The sequence below is a fragment of the Salmo salar genome, chromosome 03 (assembly GCF_965601325.2).
Source record: "Salmo salar chromosome 03, fSalSal1, whole genome shotgun sequence".
Lineage (NCBI taxonomy): Eukaryota > Metazoa > Chordata > Actinopteri > Salmoniformes > Salmonidae > Salmo > Salmo salar.
Window position 1 is genome coordinate 3,336,996 of NC_138293.1, and position 23,005 is coordinate 3,360,000.

A 23,005-nucleotide genomic window follows, 5' to 3' on the forward strand; every position below is an offset into this window, starting at 1 on the left:
CTGGCCGCCGGCTAGGGGGACGCTGACCGCTGGTTAGGGGGACGCTGACGGCAGAGCACAGCTGAGTAGGCTAACGGCTACAGGACAGTAGATCTCCAGGAACAGGGTTGGGCTGAACCTACAGGACTGTAGCGCTCCAGGAACAGGGTTGGACTGAACCTACAGGACAGTAGATCTCCAGGAAGAGGGTTGGACTGAACCTACAGGACAGTAGATCTCCAGGAACAGGGTTGGGCTGAACCTACAGGACAGTAGATCTCCAGGAAGAGGGTTGGACTGAACCTACAGGACTGTAGCGCTCCAGGAACAGGGTTGGGCTGAACCTACAGGACTGTAGCGCTCCAGGAACAGGGTTGGGCTGAACCTACAGGACTGTAGCGCTCCAGGAACAGGGTTGGAGACCTGCGACTGAACCAACTTTCACTTTACAAGCACAGACTGTCAGTCAGTGACGTCTCACCTGGTTTGAACTGGATCCTGACTCCTGTGTCACTCTGGATCTTCTTGATCATCTCTCCGTTTCTCCCGATCACGATTCCTACCGCAAACCTGGGGACAGGAACCTGAGGGAGGGAGGGAGGACACAGGCCAGGTTAGTAGGTAAACAAAACCTGGAGACAGGAACCTGAGGGAGGGAGGGAGGGAGGGAGGGAGGGAGGGAGGGAGGGAGGGAGGGAGGGAGGGAGGGAGGGAGGGAGGGAGGGAGGGAGGGAGGGAGGACACATCATTGAAATGTCCCAAGCCGTTAACCAAAACCATGGTTAACATCGCACTGAGAAAACACTCGTAATCCAACTTCTGCATCAGACCACGCTAGAGCAACGAAGTGAGTCGTTAGATGCTTTTAGTAGCTCGTGCGTCACTAAATACATAACAGATGGCTGATAAACACGGCTGAACCATGGGACTCTGTGACCAGTCGATAAAAGCAGAACATAGTAAGCCAATATCTTCGCAATTGATAAACAAAAAAACATTAAAAAAAAATTATAATAATAATAATAATACGCTTCAAATAAAACCCGAGATGACTGCATTAAAATACACAGCAAGCTATATATTCCTATTTCAAATCATATCGAAATACATTTCATGTTCATTCAATTGAGTTCTACTTTGTTACTTGTAGGCTACTATCTGTAATTAGTCTCAATCTTATGATGTGTATCCTAACGTGAACACAATGACGTGCCAAATCAGGGATTTAGAGCATTTTAATTGGATACGCATTAGAATAAGCCGCCTCAATACTTGCAGCCATAGCTGGTAATCTCTCTCTAGCAGCTGATCCATTGTCAGTTTATGTGAAATAATTCTAAATGTTAAAAAAGGTCAGATTTTGAACTGTGAAAGCTGATCTGAGAACAGCGATCGCTTTTCTTTCCATCCTGTCAGTATCAACACTACGCCTCAACGACACACTTAGTGAACCTTCTCTCAGTGTGGTGTTCTGGGAAAACACATGTTACATCCTCGGGGCCGTTGTAGGAAAGAGGCATCGTTAATTAAAAAAAATTCACTCACGAAATCTAATTTTCATCGCAAACAGGAAACCGAGCCCTGGCCCTGGCAGATAAACGGACACATTAAAATTAAAGCATGCCGTCACATAGTCCCCTCCCAACACAGACGGCAGGTCCAATCTTGACAAACTGACGTTCGTACTGAAAAACGGCGAGACGCTGCAAGCTTAATACCTGCAGTGCTGCTGGTTGAGTCGCAGAGTCCACTGAATACATTGTGTGGCAGTGAAGTCAGTGTGAATGTTACTGTAGACTTACATCCAGGCCCTCTCCTCCTCCTCCTCCTCCTCCGCCTCCTCCCATCCTGGATCCGTACTCTCCTCTCTGCTCCCTGAAGCCCTGTTCTCTGATCAGCTCCATCACCATGTCTTTGGCTTGCTGAAGGAGCAGAGAGGAGGCCAGTCAACATGACAGGCACCTCGTTCAGGTGACAGCACCAGTCAGGTATCATGGGTAGCTCAACACCTGTTTTCCTAATTAGTGGCAAAAGATTCGAATTGAGCTGCTTGTGTAAACGCAGGCATACGCCAGGCGCCCAGCAAACCGGTCGACGGGCATCCAGTCCTCTCTGCACCACTAACACCAGTCCTCTCTGCACCACCAACACCAGTCCTCTCTGCACCACCAACACCAGTCCTCTCTGCACCACCAACACCAGTCCTCTCAGCACCACCAACACCAGTCCTCTCTGCACCACCAACACCAGTCCTCTCTGCACCACCAACACCAGTCCTCTCAGCACCACCAACACCAGTCCTCTCAGCACCACCAACACCAGTCCTCTCTGCACCACTAACACCAGTCCTCTCTGCACCACTAACACCAGTCCTCTCTGCACCACTAACACCAGTCCTCTCTGCACCACTAACACCAGTCCTCTCTGCACCACTAACACCAGTCCTCTCTGCACCACTAACACCAGTCCTCTCTGCACCACTAACACCAGTCCTCTCTGCACCACTAACACCAGTCCTCTCTGCACCACTAACACCAGTCCTCTCTGCACCACTAACACCAGTCCTCTCTGCACCACTAACACCAGTCCTCTCTGCACCACTAACACCAGTCCTCTCTGCACCACTAACACCAGTCCTCTCTGCACCACTAACACCAGTCCTCTCTGCACCACTAACACCAGTCCTCTCAGCACCACTAACACCAGTCCTCTCTGCACCACTAACACCAGTCCTCTCTGCACCACTAACACCAGTCCTCTCTGCACCACTAACACCAGTCCTCTCAGCACCACCAACACCAGTCCTCTCAGCACCACTAACACCAGTCCTCTCTGCACCACTAACACCAGTCCTCTCAGCACCACTAACACCAGTCCTCTCAGCACCACTAACACCAGTCCTCTCTGCACCACTAACACCAGTCCTCTCAGCACCACTAACACCAGTCCTCTCTGCACCACTAACACCAGTCCTCTCAGCACCACTAACACCAGTCCTCTCTGCACCACTAACACCAGTCCTCTCAGCACCACTAACACCAGTCCTCTCTGCACCACTAACACCAGTCCTCTCAGCACCACTAACACCAGTCCTCTCAGCACCACTCACCTGGACTTTAAAAGGTTCGCCTGAGATGCGTAGAGGTTTGTCTGCGCCAGTGTTTTGAGGTCCTTCCTGGATCATCACCATTTTGACTCCGGCTCGCTCCTGCAGCTGTTTGATGGTCTCTCCTCCCTTCCCGATGACCAGGCCAGCCTTGGAGGCAGGAACCAGCATCTCCTGAACAGACATACCGGGGCCGCCGCCGCCGCCGTCGTCGTTGTGGTGGAAGGCTGGTGCAGGACGACCCTTATCAACGATCTCCGTCAGCAGCCTCTTGGCAGCTCTGGTTGGGGACAAAAAAAAAACCCATCTGCATGGACAGTGGGACTATGGGCCCTACTACAAAACCATCTGCATGGACAGTGGGACTATGGGCCCTACTACAAAACCATCTGCATGGACAGTGGGACTATGGGCCTTACTACAAAACCATCTGCATGGACAGTGGGACTATGGGCCCTACTACAAAACCATCTGCATGGACAGTGGGACTATGGGCCCTACTACAAAACCATCTGCATGGACAGTGGGACTATGGGCCTTACTACAAAACCATCTGCATGGACAGTGGGACTATGGGCCTTACTACAAAACCATCTGCATGGACAGTGGGACTATGGGCCTTACTACAAAACCATCTGCATGGACAGTGGGACTATGGGCCTTACTACAAAACCATCTGCATGGACAGTGGGACTATGGGCCTTACTACAAAACCATCTGCATGGACAGTGGGACTATGGGCCCTACTACAAAACCATCTGCATGGACAGTGGGACTATGGGCCCTACTACAAAACCATCTGCATGGACAGTGGGACTATGGGCCCTACTACAAAACCATCTGCATGGACAGTGGGACTATGGGCCTTACTACAAAACCATCTGCATGGACAGTGGGACTATGGGCCTTAATTCAAAACCATCTGCATGGACAGTGGGACTATGGGCCTTACTACAAAACCATCTGCATGGACAGTGGGACTATGGGCCCTTACTACAAAACCATCTGCATGGACAGTGGGACTATGGGCCTTACTACAAAACCATCTGCATGGACAGTGGGACTATGGGCCTTACTACAAAAACCATCTGCATGGACAGTGGGACTATGGGCCCTACTACAAAACCATCTGCATGGACAGTGGGACTATGGGCCTTACTACAAAACCATCTGCATGGACAGTGGGACTATGGGCCTTACTACAAAACCATCTGCATGGACAGTGGGACTATGGGCCCTACTACAAAACCATCTGCATGGACAGTGGGACTATGGGCCTTACTACAAAACCATCTGCATGGACAGTGGGACTATGGGCCTTACTACAAAACCATCTGCATGGACAGTGGGACTATGGGCCTTACTACAAAACCATCTGCATGGACAGTGGGACTATGGGCCTTACTACAAAACCATCTGCATGGACAGTGGGACTATGGGCCTTACTACAAAACCATCTGCATGGACAGTGGGACTATGGGCCCTTACTACAAAACCATCTGCATGGACAGTGGGACTATGGGCCTTACTACAAAACCATCTGCATGGACAGTGGGACTATGGGCCTTACTACAAAACCATCTGCATGGACAGTGGGACTATGGGCCTTACTACAAAACCATCTGCATGGACAGTGGGACTATGGGCCTTACTACAAAACCATCTGCATGGACAGTGGGACTATGGGCCTTACTACAAAACCATCTGCATGGACAGTGGGACTATGGGCCTTACTACAAAACCATCTGCATGGACAGTGGGACTATGGGCCCTTACTACAAAACCATCTGCATGGACAGTGGGACTATGGGCCCTACTACAAAACCATCTGCATGGACAGTGGGACTATGGGCCTTACTACAAAACCATCTGCATGGACAGTGGGACTATGGGCCCTACTACAAAACCATCTGCATGGACAGTGGGACTATGGGCCCTACTACAAAACCATCTGCATGGACAGTGGGACTATGGGCCTTACTACAAAACCATCTGCATGGACAGTGGGACTATGGGCCCTTACTACAAAACCATCTGCATGGACAGTGGGACTATGGGCCTTACTACAAAACCATCTGCATGGACAGTGGGACTATGGGCCTTACTACAAAACCATCTGCATGGACAGTGGGACTATGGGCCCTACTACAAAACCATCTGCATGGACAGTGGGACTATGGGCCCTACTACAAAACCATCTGCATGGACAGTGGGACTATGGGCCTTACTACAAAACCATCTGCATGGACAGTGGGACTATGGGCCTTACTACAAAACCATCTGCATGGACAGTGGGACTATGGGCCTTACTACAAAACCATCTGCATGGACAGTGGGACTATGGGCCTTACTACAAAACCATCTGCATGGACAGTGGGACTATGGGCCTTACTACAAAACCATCTGCATGGACAGTGGGACTATGGGCCTTACTACAAAACCATCTGCATGGACAGTGGGACTATGGGCCTTACTACAAAACCATCTGCATGGACAGTGGGACTATGGGCCTTACTACAAAACCATCTGCATGGACAGTGGGACTATGGGCCCTACTACAAAACCATCTGCATGGACAGTGGGACTATGGGCCCTACTACAAAACCATCTGCATGGACAGTGGGACTATGGGCCTTACTACAAAACCATCTGCATGGACAGTGGGACTATGGGCCTTACTACAAAACCATCTGCATGGACAGTGGGACTATGGGCCTTACTACAAAACCATCTGCATGGACAGTGGGACTATGGGCCTTACTACAAAACCATCTGCATGGACAGTGGGACTATGGGCCTTACTACAAAACCATCTGCATGGACAGTGGGACTATGGGCCTTACTACAAAACCATCTGCATGGACAGTGGGACTATGGGCCTTACTACAAAACCATCTGCATGGACAGTGGGACTATGGGCCTTACTACAAAACCATCTGCATGGACAGTGGGACTATGGGCCTTACTACAAAACCATCTGCATGGACAGTGGGACTATGGGCCTTACTACAAAACCATCTGCATGGACAGTGGGACTATGGGCCCTACTACAAAACCATCTGCATGGACAGTGGGACTATGGGCCTTACTACAAAACCATCTGCATGGACAGTGGGACTATGGGCCTTACTACAAAACCATCTGCATGGACAGTGGGACTATGGGCCTTACTACAAAACCATCTGCATGGACAGTGGGACTATGGGCCTTACTACAAAACCATCTGCATGGACAGTGGGACTATGGGCCCTTACTACAAAACCATCTGCATGGACAGTGGGACTATGGGCCCTTACTACAAAACCATCTGCATGGACAGTGGGACTATGGGCCCTACTACAAAACCATCTGCATGGACAGTGGGACTATGGGCCTTACTACAAAACCATCTGCATGGACAGTGGGACTATGGGCCTTACTACAAAACCATCTGCATGGACAGTGGGACTATGGGCCCTTACTACAAAACCATCTGCATGGACAGTGGGACTATGGGCCTTACTACAAAACCATCTGCATGGACAGTGGGACTATGGGCCTTACTACAAAACCATCTGCATGGACAGTGGGACTATGGGCCTTACTACAAAACCATCTGCATGGACAGTGGGACTATGGGCCTTACTACAAAACCATCTGCATGGACAGTGGGACTATGGGCCTTACTACAAAACCATCTGCATGGACAGTGGGACTATGGGCCCTACTACAAAACCATCTGCATGGACAGTGGGACTATGGGCCTTACTACAAAACCATCTGCATGGACAGTGGGACTATGGGCCTTACTACAAAACCATCTGCATGGACAGTGGGACTATGGGCCTTACTACAAAACCATCTGCATGGACAGTGGGACTATGGGCCTTACTACAAAAGACACAGCCGGGTAACACCACATCAGGGGCAAAGACAGTCAGCTACGGTGTCTGACGAGGGACACAACTACGGCAGTGGAACTACCAACTAATGTAATGTCACCAGAGGGGCTGGGAGAACAGAGGGGCGGGGGGAACAGAGGGGCGGGGGGAACAGAGGGGCGGGGGCTGGGAGAACAGAGGGGCGGGGGGAACAGAGGGGCGGGGGGAACAGAGGGGCGGGGGCTGGGAGAACAGAGGGGCGGGGGGGGAACAGAGGGGCTGGGAGAACAGAGGGGCTGGGGGAACAGAGGGGCGGGGGCTGGGAGAACAGAGGGGCGGGGGGACCAGAGGGGCTGGGAGAACAGAGGGGCGGGGGGAACAGAGGGGCGGGGGGAACAGAGGGGCGGGGGGGGCGGGAGAACAGAGGGGCGGGGGGGGGCGGGAGAACAGAGGGGCGGGAGAACAGAGGGGCGGGGGGGGGGGCGGGGGAACAGAGGGGCTGGGAGAACAGAGGGGCTGGGAGAACAGAGGGGCTGGGAGAACAGAGGGGCTGGGAGAACAGAGGGGCTGGGAGAACAGAGGGGCTGGAGAACAGAGGGGCTGGAGAACAGAGGGGCTGGGGCTGGAGAACAGAGGGGCTGGAGAACAGAGGGGCTGGGGCTGGAGAACAGAGGGGCTGGGGCTGGAGAACAGAGGGGCTGGGGCTGGAGAACAGAGGGGCTGGGGCTGGAGAACAGAGGGGCGGGGGCTGGAGAACAGAGGGGCGGGGGCTGGAGAACAGAGGGGCGGGGGCTGGAGAACAGAGGGGCGGGGGCTGGAGAACAGAGGGGCGGGGGCTGGAGAACAGAGGGGCGGGGGCTGGAGAACAGAGGGGCGGGGGCTGGAGAACAGAGGGGCGGGGGCTGGAGAACAGAGGGGCTGGGAGAACAGAGGGGCTGGGAGAACAGAGGGGCTGGGAGAACAGAGGGGCTGGGAGAACAGAGGGGCTGGGAGAACAGAGGGGCTGGGAGAACAGAGGGGCTGGGAGAACAGAGGGGCTGGGAGAACAGAGGGGCTGGGAGAACAGAGGGGCTGGGAGAACAGAGGGGCTGGGAGAACAGAGGGGCTGGGAGAACAGAGGGGCTGGGAGAACAGAGGGGCTGGGAGAACAGAGGGGCTGGGAGAACAGAGGGGCTGGGAGAACAGAGGGGCTGGGAGAACAGAGGGGCTGGGAGAACAGAGGGGCTGGGAGAACAGAGGGGCTGGGAGAACAGAGGGGCTGGGAGAACAGAGGGGCTGGGAGAACAGAGGGGCTGGGAGAACAGAGGGGCTGGGGCTGGGAGAACAGAGGGGCTGGGGCTGGAGAACAGAGGGGCTGGGGCTGGAGAACAGAGGGGCTGGGGCTGGAGAACAGAGGGGCTGGGGCTGGAGAACAGAGGGGCTGGGGCTGGAGAACAGAGGGGCTGGGGCTGGAGAACAGAGGGGCGGGGGCTGGAGAACAGAGGGGCGGGGGCTGGAGAACAGAGGGGCGGGGGCTGGAGAACAGAGGGGCGGGGGCTGGAGAACAGAGGGGCGGGGGCTGGAGAACAGAGGGGCGGGGGCTGGAGAACAGAGGGGCGGGGGCTGGAGAACAGAGGGGCGGGGGCTGGAGAACAGAGGGGCGGGGGCTGGAGAACAGAGGGGCGGGGGCTGGAGAACAGAGGGGCTGGAGAACAGAGGGGCTGGAGAGGAGAGACCGCAGGAGAACTATACGTACTGTATGGAGTCTGGGGATCCGGTCAGTGTCACCGACCTATCAGGCATACCTCCACTGTCTACAACACAGAGATTAACAGGACAGTTCAAATGAACCAATTATGACAAAGGGGTCACGAGTCTAACGACCTGGAAACACACTCAGTTTACAGGTCGGTGTAACAAACAACACAAGGTTATATGGAAGAGAAAAAAGGTGCCTGCTAAATGGTAAACATTATTACAGGAAATGAGATCAGTATGTACAGGAAACCTTACCGGGTGCGATCTGAATTTTGCAGCCTGACTCCTGTTGCATACGCGATATCTGTTCTCCTCCTCTTCCAATAACTGGGGTTAGAGAAGATTTGTCAACCCCCAACGTCCATCCGCACGGTGTGTGTGTGTGTGTGTGTGTGTGTGTGTGTGTGTGAGAAAAGCTCTGCTAGCCAACAGAACCCTGATATTAAATTACATTGGGTTTAGGGGGAAGGTAGGTCAAAACACAGAAGAAGTAAAATGTTCTTGTCGGGAGTTCTGAGCAGGCCCAACCGGAACCGTTGCTATGGATACTCAGACCCAGAGCCGAGCTGGGAGCAAATGATAAGAGATGAGCAGCTAATAGATTTACTAAAGGAAGGAAATGCCAATATTTCCAGGTTTTCCGAGCTTAACATTTAGCAGAAGCGAATCAGACCAGGGTAGGGCTTAAATAACATAGCGAGCAATGGGTAGGGTTTGGGTATTAAAAAATCAAATTAAAACTCATGCAAGACTCTAGTTTGTACTTACTGAATCCAACCATCCCATCAGGAACCTTGAACTCCTCTGACGACGACCGTGATCCTCCTCCACCTCCCATTCCTCCACCTCCCATTCCTCCACCTCCCATTCCTCCACCTCCCATTCCTCCACCTCCCATTCCTCCCATACCCATCGCTGCTGAGAACGCTGCAATGAGGAAACCAAAAGACAAAAATTTATTTAAAAAAATCAGATAGAGGACCCACTGATGAAGAAACACCCTGGTGTTGTAGGTAAAATAACCGTAACTGACAGGAAGTAGAACAGGAAGCTAAGCTGAAAATAGGACCCTGCCTAGGTGTACCAACAGAAACCCTCTGGGGTATAGGGGGCAGTATTTTCGATTTCGGATGAAAAGCGTGCCCAGAGTAAACTGCCTAATACTCGGGCCCAGAGTCAAATATTTGCATATTATTAGTATATTTGGATAGAAAACACCCTAAAGTTTCTAAAACTGTTTGAATGATGTCTGAGAGTATAACAGAACTCACAGACATCAGGAGAGAGAGCCCTAAGAACTTTACTCTTAAATAAAACATCCATTTGGTGGATAAATATAACACAATCTTGTAATCCTGCTACCAAAGACTGAAACACTAAAAAACACTTAAAAATGGTTAGTCTAGACAGGACACCCTACACCTGTCCTGATTCCTTTACCCATACATTGGTCCTTAATGGTTAGTCTAGACAGGACACCCTACACCTGCCCTTTAACAGCGAGCTAGAGATAAGGGGACAACATTCGATAGCCACTTAACAGGATATTATTTTTGACAATATCATTTTGTCGCTAGTTTTCTGCACCAGAAAACTAACATTTTTCCTTGTTTTATTTAAATAGGAAGCCAGTTTGATTTCAGCACTTTTAGTTCCATGACTGGTCAAAGCTTGTTGTTTTCTCATCGTCTCTCCCTTTGTCCCTCTGCTGCAGACACATGGTGAACAAGATGTCTGGAACATCGAATCGCGATACATACAGAAATTGTGTGAATCTGAATAAAATGTGATATCGCGTAGCGAAGTACGGTGATAATGTGGTAGGTCCCTGGTTTAACAGATTACTCACAGTCGTTAGGCGCCACCTTCTTGGTCTCCGGTTGGTCTGAAAGGAGAAGAGGAGACTGTCGTTTATAGAGATGAAGACAGAGAGTTAAAGCCCTGTCAACCATCCGCAGAGTTGGGGAGGGCTCATACTTCTGGAAAGAAAAATAGCCTTTTGACATCACTACCTGTGCGACATGGTATAGAAATAGTATTTTCTAGAAACATAACTACTGAAAATAAATAAATAAATATATATATATATATTTTTTTAAAGGGCAAAAGCAAGGGTTCCCGGTTTATGACATAGGTGAAAATCCCCCTGCTAAATGCAAAGCTTTCGAGCCATAGAATTTAAACAGATCATTGCTGAAGAACAAAACGGGGCATATCTGAATACAACGACATGGGATTTTATCCTGCCTAAAAAAGGAATATAGAACTTAACCAAGTCTGTTAACAGCAACGAATAACAAAGAAGGAAATTAAAGCAAAGTCAGGAAATCCTTTCTAAGCGGACTACAATCGCCCCGCCGCTAAGCGGACTACAATCGCCCCGCCGCTAAGCGGACTACAATCGCCCCGCCGCTAAGCGGACTACAATCGCCCCGCCGCTAAGCGGACTACAATCGCCCCGCCGCTAAGCGGACTACAATCGCCCCGCCGCTAAGCGGACTACAATCGCCCCGCCGCTAAGCGGACCACAATCGCCCCGCCGCTAAGCGGACCACAATCGCCCCGCCGCTAAGCGGACCACAATCGCCCCGCCGCTAAGCGGACTACAATCGCCCCGCCGCTAAGCGGACTACAATCGCCCCGCCGCTAAGCGGACTACAATCGCCCCGCCGCTAAGCGGACTACAATCGCCCCGCCGCTAAGCGGACTATAATCGCCCTGTCGACCATCAGTATATATCCCACGTCCTACTATACACAATTCTATATAAATACAGAACCACGAGGTTTAAACAACTCAGTTTGGCTTAAATGCCTAATGGTTATTTCTAGAAAGGGCCTGAGAAAGCAGAGCTCATCCCTTCCCATAGGCAAACATTTTTTATAAGTATTTTATATATCCGACTATCACAACAGCGGAGATGGGCGAACTCCACTGAACTAGTTTCAATGTAAGGAATCCCTTCGAAGTCTCTGGATTTTGGGTAAGATGGCAGCGCTGCTTCGAGCTACTAAGCAACTTTGCAGTGTTTTTTTGTCGTTTGTTTTTAAAAAGTGGCATTTCTTACATTATTAGCCCAGAACGTTTGTGTTATTACATACATCCGGAAATAACTTCAGGATATTCGAGAGGCGGTAACGCACCAGCATTACAACCGTCCTGAATTGGATCCTTTGTTCGTACCTCCGAGGGCAAATGTAACTTAAACCAGAGGCTGCTCCAAGACGCCGCTGGCGGAGGAGAGGTATTCGGAGTGGACTTCTAGTCCGACTCAGGAGGCGCGCACACCATCCACCGCTCCTGAAGATATTACACTCTAAATGTTCAGTCTCTGGATAATAAAGTAGACAAGCTCAGGGCGAGGATCTCCTTCCGGAGAGACATCAGGGACTGTAACATACTCGGTTTCACGGAAACATGGCTCTTGGGATATACGGTCCCCATCCATACAGCCAGCTGGGTTCTCAGTACGTCGCACAGACAGGAATAAAGAACTCTCCGGGAAGAAGGCGGAGTGTATGCTTTATGGAAAAACGACTATTCAACGGTGGTCAGACCGGTCGGAATCCATGCTTCCAGATTGTTTTGATCACGCGGACTAGGATGTGTTCCGGGTAGCCTCTGAGAATAACATAGACACGGACACAGTGACTGAGTTCATCAGGAAGTGTTTAGGGGGATGTTGTTCCCACAGTAACCATTATAAAAAAATCCAAAACAGAACGCGCCCGCTATGAGGATAACACAGTGCCACCAACGCGGCCTGCTACCAAGGATTGTGGGCTCTCGTTCTCCGTGGTCAACGTGAATAAGACATTTAAGCGTGTTAACCCTCGCAGGGCTGCTGTCCCAGCCTGCAATCCAAGCCGCGTCCTCAAAGCATGTGCAGACCGACTGGCTGGAGTGTTTACGGACATATTCAATCTCTCCCTTATCCCAGTCTGCTGTCTCCACATGCTTCAAAACGTCCACTATTGTTCCTGTACCCAAGAAAGCAGAAGGTAACTCAACTTAAATGACTATCGCCACATGGCACTCACTTCTGTCATCATGAAGTGCGTTGAGGCTAGTTAATATCACCTCTACCTTACACCCTAGACTCACTTCAATTTGCTTACCGCCTCAATAGATCCACAGACGACGCAACCGACATTGCCCTGCCCTATCCCAAACGGACAAGAGGAATACCTACGTCAGAAGGCGGTTCATTGACTACAGCTCAGCATTCAACACCATAGTGCCCTCCAAGGTCATCATTAAGCTCGGGACCCTAGGTCTGAACCCGGCCCTTTGCAATTGGTTCCTGGACTTCCTAACGGGCCGCCCCCAGGTGGTGAGGGTAGGAAACAACATCTCCACGTCGCTGATCCTCAACCCTGGGGCCCCACAACGGTGCGTTCTCAGCCCCCTCCTTTACTCCCTGTTTACCCATGACTGCGTGGCCACGCACGCCTCCAACTCAATCATCAAGTTTGCAGACGACACAACAGCCTGATTACCAACAATGACGAGGGCCTACAGGGAGGTGGTGAGGGCCCTGTTGGAGTAGGGCCAGGAAAATAACCTCTCCCTCAACAAAACTGATCGTTGACTTCAGGAGGTCTAAGAAATTTGGCTTGTCACCTAAAACCTTGACAAACTTTTACAGATGCACAACTGCAAGCATCCTGTCAGGCTGTATCACCGCCTGAAATAGCAATTGCACCATCCGCAACCGCAGGGCTCTCCAGAGGGTGGTGCGGTCTGGCCAACACTTCACCGGGGGCAAACTACCTGCCCTCCAGGGCACATACACCACCCGATATCACAGGAAGGCTAAAAAGATCATCAAGGACAACAACCACCCGAGCCACTGCCTGTTCACCCCGCTATCATCCAGGAGGCGAGGTCAGTACAGGTGCATCAAAGCTGGGAGAGAGTGAAAAACAGCTTCTATCTCAAGGCCATCAGACTGTTAAACAGCCACCACCTGGTTACTCAACCGTGCACATTAGAGGCTGCTGCCCTGTATACACAAACATGGAATCACTGGCCACTTCAATAATGGAACTGTAGTCACTTAATGTTCACATACATAAACACTATTCTAGTCTATTTAGTCAATGCCACTCATACATTGTTCATCCTAATACTTATTCTTTCCATTCTTTTTACTTTTAGATTTGTGTATTGGTATGAATTGTTAGATATTACTGAACAGTTTGAGCTAGGAACACAAGCATTTCCCTACACCTACAATAACATCTGCTAAAATATGTGAATGTGACCAATAGAATGATTTGATTTCTCATTTAAAAAGATGAACTATGCATATTTGTGTGACAATCCTTGTCTGTCAGTATATTAGTGGCTTTATTACTGTCTTGTTCGCAGTGACCCTTGTGTATGTCTTTCAGGAATAGTGTTCTCATCAAACATTATATGACTCATATATGGAAAAGGGAATAACTAACACTGTATTTTCTTAAACAAAATATTCCCCCTCTGTAGCAAAAGACCCCAAAACAGCAATAGGTACTGAACCACTTGTTTGGTTTACTTTTACACACCAACTGTCTTGACAATAGAGTAGGCAAAAGCACAATCAGACAGGCAAGTGATGGATCAATATAGATATGGAGGTATGAAATGAGTGGGGGGGGTAGCCTACCGTATGAAATGAGTGGGGGGGGTAGCCTACCGTATGAAATGAGTGGGGGGGGTAGCCTACCGTATGAAATGAGTGGGGGGGGTAGCCTACCGTATGAAATGAGTGGGGGGGGTAGCCTACCGTATGAAATGAGTGGGGGGGTAGCCTACCGTATGAAATGAGTGGGGGGGTAGCCTACCGTATGAAATGAGTGGGGGGGGGTAGACTACCGTATGAAATGAGTGGGGGGGGTAGACTACCGTATGAAATGAGTGGGGGGGGTAGCCTACCGTATGAAATGAGTGGGGGGGGTAGCCTACCGTATGAAATGAGTGGGGGGGTAGCCTACCGTATGAAATGAGTGGGGGGGGGGGTAGCCTACCGTATGAAATGAGTGGGGGGGGGGGGTAGCCTACCGTATGAAATGAGTGGGGGGGGGTAGCCTACCGTATGAAATGAGTGGGGGGGTAGCCTACCGTATGAAATGAGTGGGGGGGGGGGTAGCCTACCGTATGAAATGAGTGGGGGGGTAGCCTACCGTATGAAATGAGTGGGGGGGGGGTATTCTACCGTATGAAATGAGTGGGGGGGGGTAGCCTACCGTATGAAATGAGTGGGGGGGGTAGCCTACCGTATGAAATGAGTGGGGGGGGGGTAGCCTACCGTATGAAATGAGTGGGGGGGGGGGTAGCCTACCGTATGAAATGAGTGGGGGGGGGTAGCCTACCGTATGAAATGAGTGGGGGGGGGTAGCCTACCGTATGAAATGAGTGGGGGGGGTAGCCTACCGTATGAAATGAGTGGGGGGGGGTAGCCTACCGTATGAAATGAGTGTGGGGGTAGCCTACCGTATGAAATGAGTTGGGGGGGGTAGCCTACCGTATGAAATGAGTGGGGGGGGTAGCCTACCGTATGAAATGAGTGGGGGGGGTAGCCTACCGTATGAAATGAGTGGGGGGGGGGGGTAGCCTACCGTATGAAATGAGTGGGGGGGGGGGGGTAGCCTACCGTATGAAATGAGTGGGGGGGGGTAGCCTACTGTATGAAATGAGTTGGGGGGGGGGGTAGCCTACCGTATGAAATGAGTTGGGGGGGGTAGCCTACCGTATGAAATGAGTTGGGGGGGGGTAGCCTACCGTATGAAATGAGTTGGGGGGGGGGTAGCCTACCGTATGAAATGAGTTGGGGGGGTAGCCTACCGTATGAAATGAGTGGGGGGGGTAGCCTACCGTATGAAATGAGTTGGGGGGGGGTAGACTACCGTATGAAATGAGTTGGGGGGGGGGTAGCCTACCGTATGAAATGAGTTGGGAGGGGGGGGTAGCCTACCGTATGAAATGAGTTGGGGGGGGGTAGCCTACCGTATGAAATGAGTGGGGGGGGGTAGCCTACCGTATGAAATGAGTTGGGGGGGGGTAGCCTACCGTATGAAATGAGTTGGGGGGGGGTAGCCTACCGTATGAAATGAGTGGGGGGGGTAGCCTACCGTATGAAATGAGTTGGGGGGGGGTAGACTACCGTATGAAATGAGTTGGGGGGGGGGTAGCCTACCGTATGAAATGAGTTGGGAGGGGGGGGTAGCCTACCGTATGAAATGAGTTGGGGGGGGGTAGCCTACCGTATGAAATGAGTGGGGGGGGTAGCCTACCGTATGAAATGAGTTGGGGGGGGGGGTAGCCTACCGTATGAAATGAGTGGGGGGGGTAGCCTACCGTACTCACCGGCATCTTCAAGGGGTCGCTTCTGGCCTCCATATCCAAACTCATTGCCTGAGGGCGCCGCGGAGGGGACGCCGTCCCCCCCAATCTTAGCCGCAATCTGGAAACACACACAAAAAAACACTCAGTTCCAGTTCCAATCTTAACTAGGCTCCTCGACAACACCACCACAACTTCTTTAGTTAACTGTTTTCAAATTAGGTTAGCCAAAACTTGCATAAACTGCATATACTAATTAGTTAACTCCGCGCAACTTACCTAACTACGCAGAGTTATGAGGGCATGGGATGAGTTTTGTGATTCATTTTACACACAAATCACACTCCACTGATTTCAACAGCATTTCTTACCAATACAATGGAGACTTTGAAAAAGGGAATATGGTTATGGTAGCTAGCTAACGCTAACTTGGTTTACAGTTTTGTTAATAAGATTTTACAACCCCCCCCCCCCCCCCCCCTCCCCCTTATAGAAAAGGCTATCAACATGTACAGTAGGTGGTTAGTTGATCAATTCAAAGACGAACGAAATCACGTTGAACCAGATAGCTAAATTAGTTAGTAATACCTGGTTAATTAGCTGATTAAAATACACTTAGCTACATTTCTTTGGCTTTGTACCGACAACCAACTTCCAGAAGGCCGCATATGGGTTCGTTGGTAAGTTCCCGAGCTGAAAGGTTTTTGGACTAGTGTTGATTGCTTTGACGACTATCAATTTCGACGCCTTTTAGCTAGCAAATGTTAAATGTATTATTTTATCTTATTTTTTGTTTTACCTGTCTAGCTCGCTGAAGTGCGTCTTTAAAAGCGTCGTTCATTCCTGCGCCATTTCCCGACGGCGGAGCCACGTTTGAATAGTCAGCCATATTTGTTAGCAAATTGTTAAATCCGGAGAGAGAAAATGGCCGTTCTCAACGGAAAAGATCCTGACGTCACATATATAGAACAAGGATGCAGATCTTTTTTTTTTCTTCACCGGATGTATAAATTTGAAGCATCCGGCTTCAGCGTTTCCACTCCCAAATATGGTAGTGGGAGGAAGCCCACTGGCCGGTAGTGGCAGAAGATTGATTTTGGCCGATATTCTACACATTTTCTCATCGATGAAACATTTGATCTAAATATAGCTTTCTGTTCTCAAAACTATCATATGTTATGAACATAATTTATTAAGTTTTGTAGACTTTACCCATTGCAAAAAAAAAAGTTTTATTTTTAAATCGTTGTTTAGAAGGAGTGCAAAGGCGAATTGAGTTAACGCACATGCGCACTGCACAAAGGAGGCGTTCCCTAACGGAAATATGCAGATCAATGTTAGAACGCGCCCAATAGGATCTCGCTAACGTGTGCTTGGCTCTGCCCACCCACTTCCGTGTTCTGCCCACTATGACTCATGTGTTCCCGTTGGAAACGACTTGTGGCTGTGCTCTTGGTTGACTTATATTTGCTGTCGCTGTGCGTGCTGCGACACAGCAGAAAAAGGCCGTACAAATCTCCCGAAATGGCTCTGTCATGCGTCCGTCAAACGAAGAAGGCGGAATTATTCTGCTTGCTGCTACCTTGATATCACAGTAGAACAGCTTTGATGATTTCACGGCGGTCCGCAAACAAACGTTTAAAGTGCATGCCGCCACCTACTGTGCTGGAATGTACGATTAATCATGATCTACACAATTCTATACTACAATATGAATAAAATAAATCCCTACTTAACTTCTACCACACCCTCTCCCCCCCCAAAAACGCTACCCCCAATATATATTTTTTTTTGTCGTTTCCACAATAACCTTCAACCTGACATTTCTGCTTTTCACAACCCGAGTCAAATTGATAACCTTACCAATAAAAGCTATGATGTCAACTTATCAACTTCATTATCAAAGTTTCCTTTGACACTTCACGTTCTTGAGCTTGAAGATTTCGGGAACAGGTCTCGGAAAACAATACCAGGACCAGCAGAAGCACCAGTCAGACAGAAGGTCCACTTTATACAGGAGCGTCCATGTAAACTCCCATCATTCCACACTGTAGCGCCAACCAATCTGTCTTACCGCCTCTGCATATGATACATCATGACTGGTTTCATATCTGTGAACCTCTCCTCAGTCTCTCTCTCTCTCTCTGCACCTGGCATCCACCAAATGCTGCGCTGTGTTTCCCCCCCCCACCAATTACAACACTTAACCTTCACATTGCTCCCACATTCACTGTAATCATGTTCCCCTCCACATTTGACACATCTTTTCTTTCCAGAATGTGCTGTGCCTCGATAGTGCCTCCCATTCTGTAACAGATGCTACCATCAAATCAAATCAAATCCCATTTTATTTGTCACATACACGTGTTTAGCAGATGTTATTGTGGGTGTAGCGAAATGCTTGTGTTTCTAGCTCCGACAGTGCAGTAATATCTAACAAGACACACAATCTAAAGGAATGGAATTAAGTATATATAAATATTTGGATGACCAATGTCAGAGAGGCATAGACTAAATACAGTAGGATAGAATACAGTACATACACTTCCGTTCAAAGGTTTGGGGTCACTTAGAAATGTCCTTTGTTTTTGAAAGAAAAGCAACTTTTTTGTCCATTAAAATAACATCAAATTGATCAGAAATACAGTGTAGACATTGTTAATGTTGTAAATGACTATTGTAGCTGGAAACGGCTGATTTTTTTATGGAATATCTACATAGGCGTACAGAGGCCCATTATCAGCAACCATCAGTCCCGTGTTCCATTGGCACGTTGTGTTAGCTAATCCAAGTTGATAATTTTAAGGACAGTCAGTGGGTCAGTGTGGGTTAGAGTTTAGGGTTAGTAGGCCTATGGCCCAGAGGTTAGAGTCTGTCTCAGTAGGTACAGGTCAGAGGTCAGTGTCTGTCTCAGTAGGTACAGGTCAGAGGTTAGAGTCTGTCTCAGTAGGTACAGGTCAGAGGTTAGTGTCTGTCTCAGTAGGTACAGGTCAGAGGTTAGTGTCTGTCTGTCTCAGTAGGTACAGGTCAGAGGTTAGTGTCTGTCTCAGTAGGTACAGGTCAGAGGTTAGTATCTGTCTCAGTAGGTACAGGTGAGAGGTTAGTGTCTGTCTCAGTAGGTACAGGTCAGAGGTTAGTGTCTGTCTCAGTAGGTACAGGTCAGAGGTTAGTGTCTGTCTCAGTAGGTACAGGTCAGAGGTTAGTGTCTGTCTCAGTAGGTACAGGTCAGAGGTCAGTGTCTGTCTCAGTAGGTACAGGTCAGAGGTTAGTGTCTGTCTCAGTAGGTACAGGTCAGAGGTTAGTGTCTGTCTCAGTAGGTACAGGTGAGAGGTTAGTGTCTGTCTCAGTAGGTACAGGTCAGAGGTTAGTGTCTGTCTCAGTAGGTACAGGTCAGAGGTTAGTGTCTGTCTGTCTCAGTAGGTACAGGTCAGAGGTTAGTGTCTGTCTCAGTAGGTACAGGTCAGAGGTTAGTGTCTGTCTCAGTAGGTACAGGTCAGAGGTTAGTGTCTGTCTCACTAGGTACAGGTCAGAGGTTAGTGTCTGTCTCAGTAGGTACAGGTCAGAGGTTAGTGTCTGTCTCAGTAGGTACAGGTCAGAGGTTAGTATCTGTCTCAGTAGGTACAGGTCAGAGGTTAGTGTCTGTCTCAGTAGGTACAGGTCAGAGGTTAGTGTCTGTCTCAGTAGGTACAGGTCAGAGGTTAGTATCTGTCTCAGTAGGTACAGGTCAGAGGTTAGTGTCTGTCTCAGTAGGTACAGGTCAGAGGTTAGTGTCTGTCTCAGTAGGTACAGGTCAGAGGTCTATAAGCCTTGACAGGAGGCCTATCCTCTGGTTATGGATCCCCTCCGAGCCGTAGCTGATCATTTGACCAGGAAGGCACCAAATTTAGGCTATTTCTCAATTCAAATTGGCCTTCTGTGTGGCTCAGTTGGTAGAGCATGGTGTTTGCAACGTCAGGGTTGTGGGTTCGATTCCCACGGGGGCCAGTACAAAAAAATACAAAAATAAAAGAATGCATGAAATGAAATGTATGTATTCACTACTGTAAGTCGCTCTGGATAAGAGCGTCTGCTAAAATGACTAAGAATTTAAATGTAAAATGTCCTCCTCTAACCAAACCACAGGACCTATAATAACCTGTCACGGTTGTTACAGTGTAATTACTGTTTTATGTAGGCTACCATGTTCTTTTCACTCAAGTTGAGATGTCAATTCCATGTGGATGGGTGTTTAAACAGAAATAAAAAAAAACGGAATCTTTGCTGAATATGGGAAATGACGTGCTTCAGCAGCATTTTAGGTTGAAGAGCCCCTGGATTACAGCGAGCAACGCAAGCCGGTGGGTCGAACGCAGGACAGGGAGCCACAGCTATTTAAAGGGGGTCTAACCGGGGGGGAGGGTGGTGGATAAATAACCCAGGATCCACAGCGCTGAGTAACCACTCTAAACATCGCTACATCACATCTCTTTCTCTAGCTTCTCACGATTCAACCTCCTCTGTCTCCGTGTCTATCTACTAGCTATTGTTGTTTAGAGTGGCAGAGAGAAGAGGTTAGGTTCAGGTTTTCTCTTTCCGCCATATTAACTTCTCTCTTGTCTCTCCTCTCCTGGATATCATTTCCCCCATCAGACTAACAGCTGCAGCTTCTCTCTAGCTACTGCGAGGGACCGCTTCTGGGGGGGGGGACTATGGGGAAAGATTATTATAAAATCCTGGGGATAGTGAAAGGAGCGGCTGATGAGGATATTAAAAAAGCGTACAGAAAACAGGCTCTGAAATGGCACCCGGACAAAAACAAAGCGGCCAACGCCGAGGAGAAATTCAAGGAGATCGCCGAGGCATATGATGTCCTCAGTGATCCGAAGAAAAGAGAGATATATGATCAGTATGGAGAAGAAGGTAGGATAATATCACCCATTCAGATGTTTATTAATGCCTGGGTTTCTTGTCATTTCATCCACACCATTCTTTAGCAAACAACAGAACATGTTGTAATAGACTTGTCCATTATACAAGTCATACAGATTGATATTTTAACTACACTGGTTTGAAGAGACCACAGCATTTCACTCGTTATTATTTATTCATATAAATTATGATAATAAGCAGATGTTTCCCTGTTGTCAGGGTGGCATATCGGTCTGCGCGTAATATGTACACATGGCTGTTGGCTGGTCAGAAATACAATAAAAGTCAGATTGTATTATCTTTAGGCTACTGTCATTTACATGAATTAATATTGAACATGTCAATATGGATAATGTTACAAGCTGAAGGCATCATAACCTGTTCAAATAGCAGATGGGGGGAAAAAGCAGATTTGCCATTGTAGGACATTTTTAACATTTTTACATTTTTAGTCATTTAGCAGACGCTCTTATCCAGAGCGACTTACAGTAGTGAATTTCATTTCAGACATTTCATAGATTTTTTTCCCCCCGTAGGACGAATCCACTGACCTGTCCCATATGACAGACGTCTTGACATGGGGCTATTGGACTCATGAACTTAGTGTTTGACTAGAGCAGCATCAATGTAGGATTTGCAACCCCTTTTCCCCTGCATGGTACAGAGTCTGCATGGTTATTCTATGACTGTACAGATCACATACACAATACTTTCCGAATACTTGATTTAGGAGGTTGTGCTTTTTTGGGAGTATTCAATTGGTTCTATTATACCGGGCAAACTCAAGTACAGCTCAAGGATTTCAAGGATATTTGACCCATGTCTGTGTAACGGCTGTCTGAAGAGAGAGTTGACCAAGGTGCAGCGGAGTTAGTGTTCATCTTGGAATTTAATAGAACAAAAGAGAACACTACAAAAATTAACAAAAACACGACAGCAAAAACAGTCCTGTTAGGAAAATATCTAAACAGAAACAATTACCCACAAAACCCAAAGGAAAAACATGCTCCTTATGTGTGACTATCCAATCAGCAACAACGAACTTCAGCTGTGCCTGATTGGGAGCCACACACATGGCCCAAAACAAAGAAATACAAAAAAACATAAAAAAAGGAACATAGAACGCCCACCCAATGTAACACCCTGGCCTAACCAAAATAAAGAACAAAAAAAAATAAACCCTCTCTATGGCCAGGGCGTTACAGTCTGGTGCCGTACATAGTAGGTTGTCATCTATATTATCTGACCTGTTGATGACTTCCTTGTTCCTCCTTTTTGTCCCTCAGGTCTCAAAGGAGGTGGCGGCCCCGGCAACGGTCCAGACGGACAGGGCAGCAACTTCACATCTTACACGTTCCATGGCGACCCACATGCCACCTTCGCCACCTTCTTCGGCGGCGCCAACCCCTTCGAAATGTTCTTCGGTCGCAAGACCAACGGACGCGGTCCAGGCGGCGGGGACGACGAGGACATGGAGGTGGATGGCAACGACCCGTTTGGTTCGTTCACCTCGTTTAATCTCAACGGGTTCCCTAGGGATCGCCACGTTGGGATCGGCGGGCAGCAGAGGAGGAAGCAGGACCCGGCCATTCATCACGAGCTGCGCGTATCGTTGGAGGAAGTGTTTCACGGTTGCACCAAGAGGATGAAGATCAGCAGGAAGAGGATGAACCCTGACGGACGGACCATGAGGACGGAGGATAAGATTCTCACCATAGAGATTAAAAGAGGGTGGAAGGAGGGAACCAAGATCACGTTCCCTAGAGAAGGAGACGAGTCGCCCAACACGATCCCTGCTGATATTGTGTTCGTCATTAAGGACAAGCCACATGCACATTTTAGGAGGGAGGGGTCGGATATCGTGTACCCGGTGAAAGTTAGTCTACGACAGGTGAGATGTGTTTTGCTTGGCGGATCTTGGTGGCGGCCCGCCTCAAAATAAGAGTAAGGGGAAACACTTCCAGTAGAAAGTGGTTCAGTGTGGAATAAGCTGGCTTGGTCTGGCTGGTGTAGATACAATAGAAATAGGCATTCAGAATGGATTGTGTTCAGTTGGCACGTCGTAGCAAAAACATTTTTGCAACAGAAA

At 49.1% G+C, this 23,005-nt stretch overlaps 2 protein-coding genes across 3 annotated transcripts in view; one reads left to right on the forward strand and one right to left on the reverse strand.

Moving 5' to 3' along the window:
- LOC106596389 (far upstream element-binding protein 1) overlaps nt 1–16,961 on the reverse strand; it is a 34,556-nt gene extending 17,595 nt beyond the window's left edge. The window contains exons 1-9 of one of the 2 annotated variants that reach the window (XM_014187694.3): nt 16,808–16,961; nt 16,033–16,129; nt 10,532–10,567; nt 9,451–9,609; nt 8,938–9,009; nt 8,681–8,738; nt 3,089–3,365; nt 1,782–1,901; nt 461–563 (exon numbers count right to left, since the gene is read on the reverse strand). In XM_014187694.3, coding sequence (XP_014043169.3) covers nt 461–563; nt 1,782–1,901; nt 3,089–3,365; nt 8,681–8,738; nt 8,938–9,009; nt 9,451–9,609; nt 10,532–10,567; nt 16,033–16,129; nt 16,808–16,897 — 1,012 coding nt within the window. In that variant the 5' untranslated portion in view covers nt 16,898–16,961. Of the gene's footprint in view, nt 1–460; nt 564–1,781; nt 1,902–3,088; nt 3,366–8,680; nt 8,739–8,937; nt 9,010–9,450; nt 9,610–10,531; nt 10,568–16,023; nt 16,130–16,807 lie in introns of both variants that reach the window. The other variant, XM_014187687.3, reaches the window with a different exon arrangement.
- A 3,338-nt stretch (nt 16,962–20,299) lies between these two features.
- LOC123723693 (dnaJ homolog subfamily B member 4) overlaps nt 20,300–23,005 on the forward strand; it is a 6,329-nt gene continuing 3,623 nt past the window's right edge. Inside the window, exons 1-2 of the mRNA XM_014187671.3 lie at nt 20,300–20,907; nt 22,203–22,807. Of these exons, the coding sequence (XP_014043146.1) occupies nt 20,697–20,907; nt 22,203–22,807 (816 nt within the window). The 5' untranslated portion in view covers nt 20,300–20,696. The remainder of the gene's footprint in view (nt 20,908–22,202; nt 22,808–23,005) is intronic.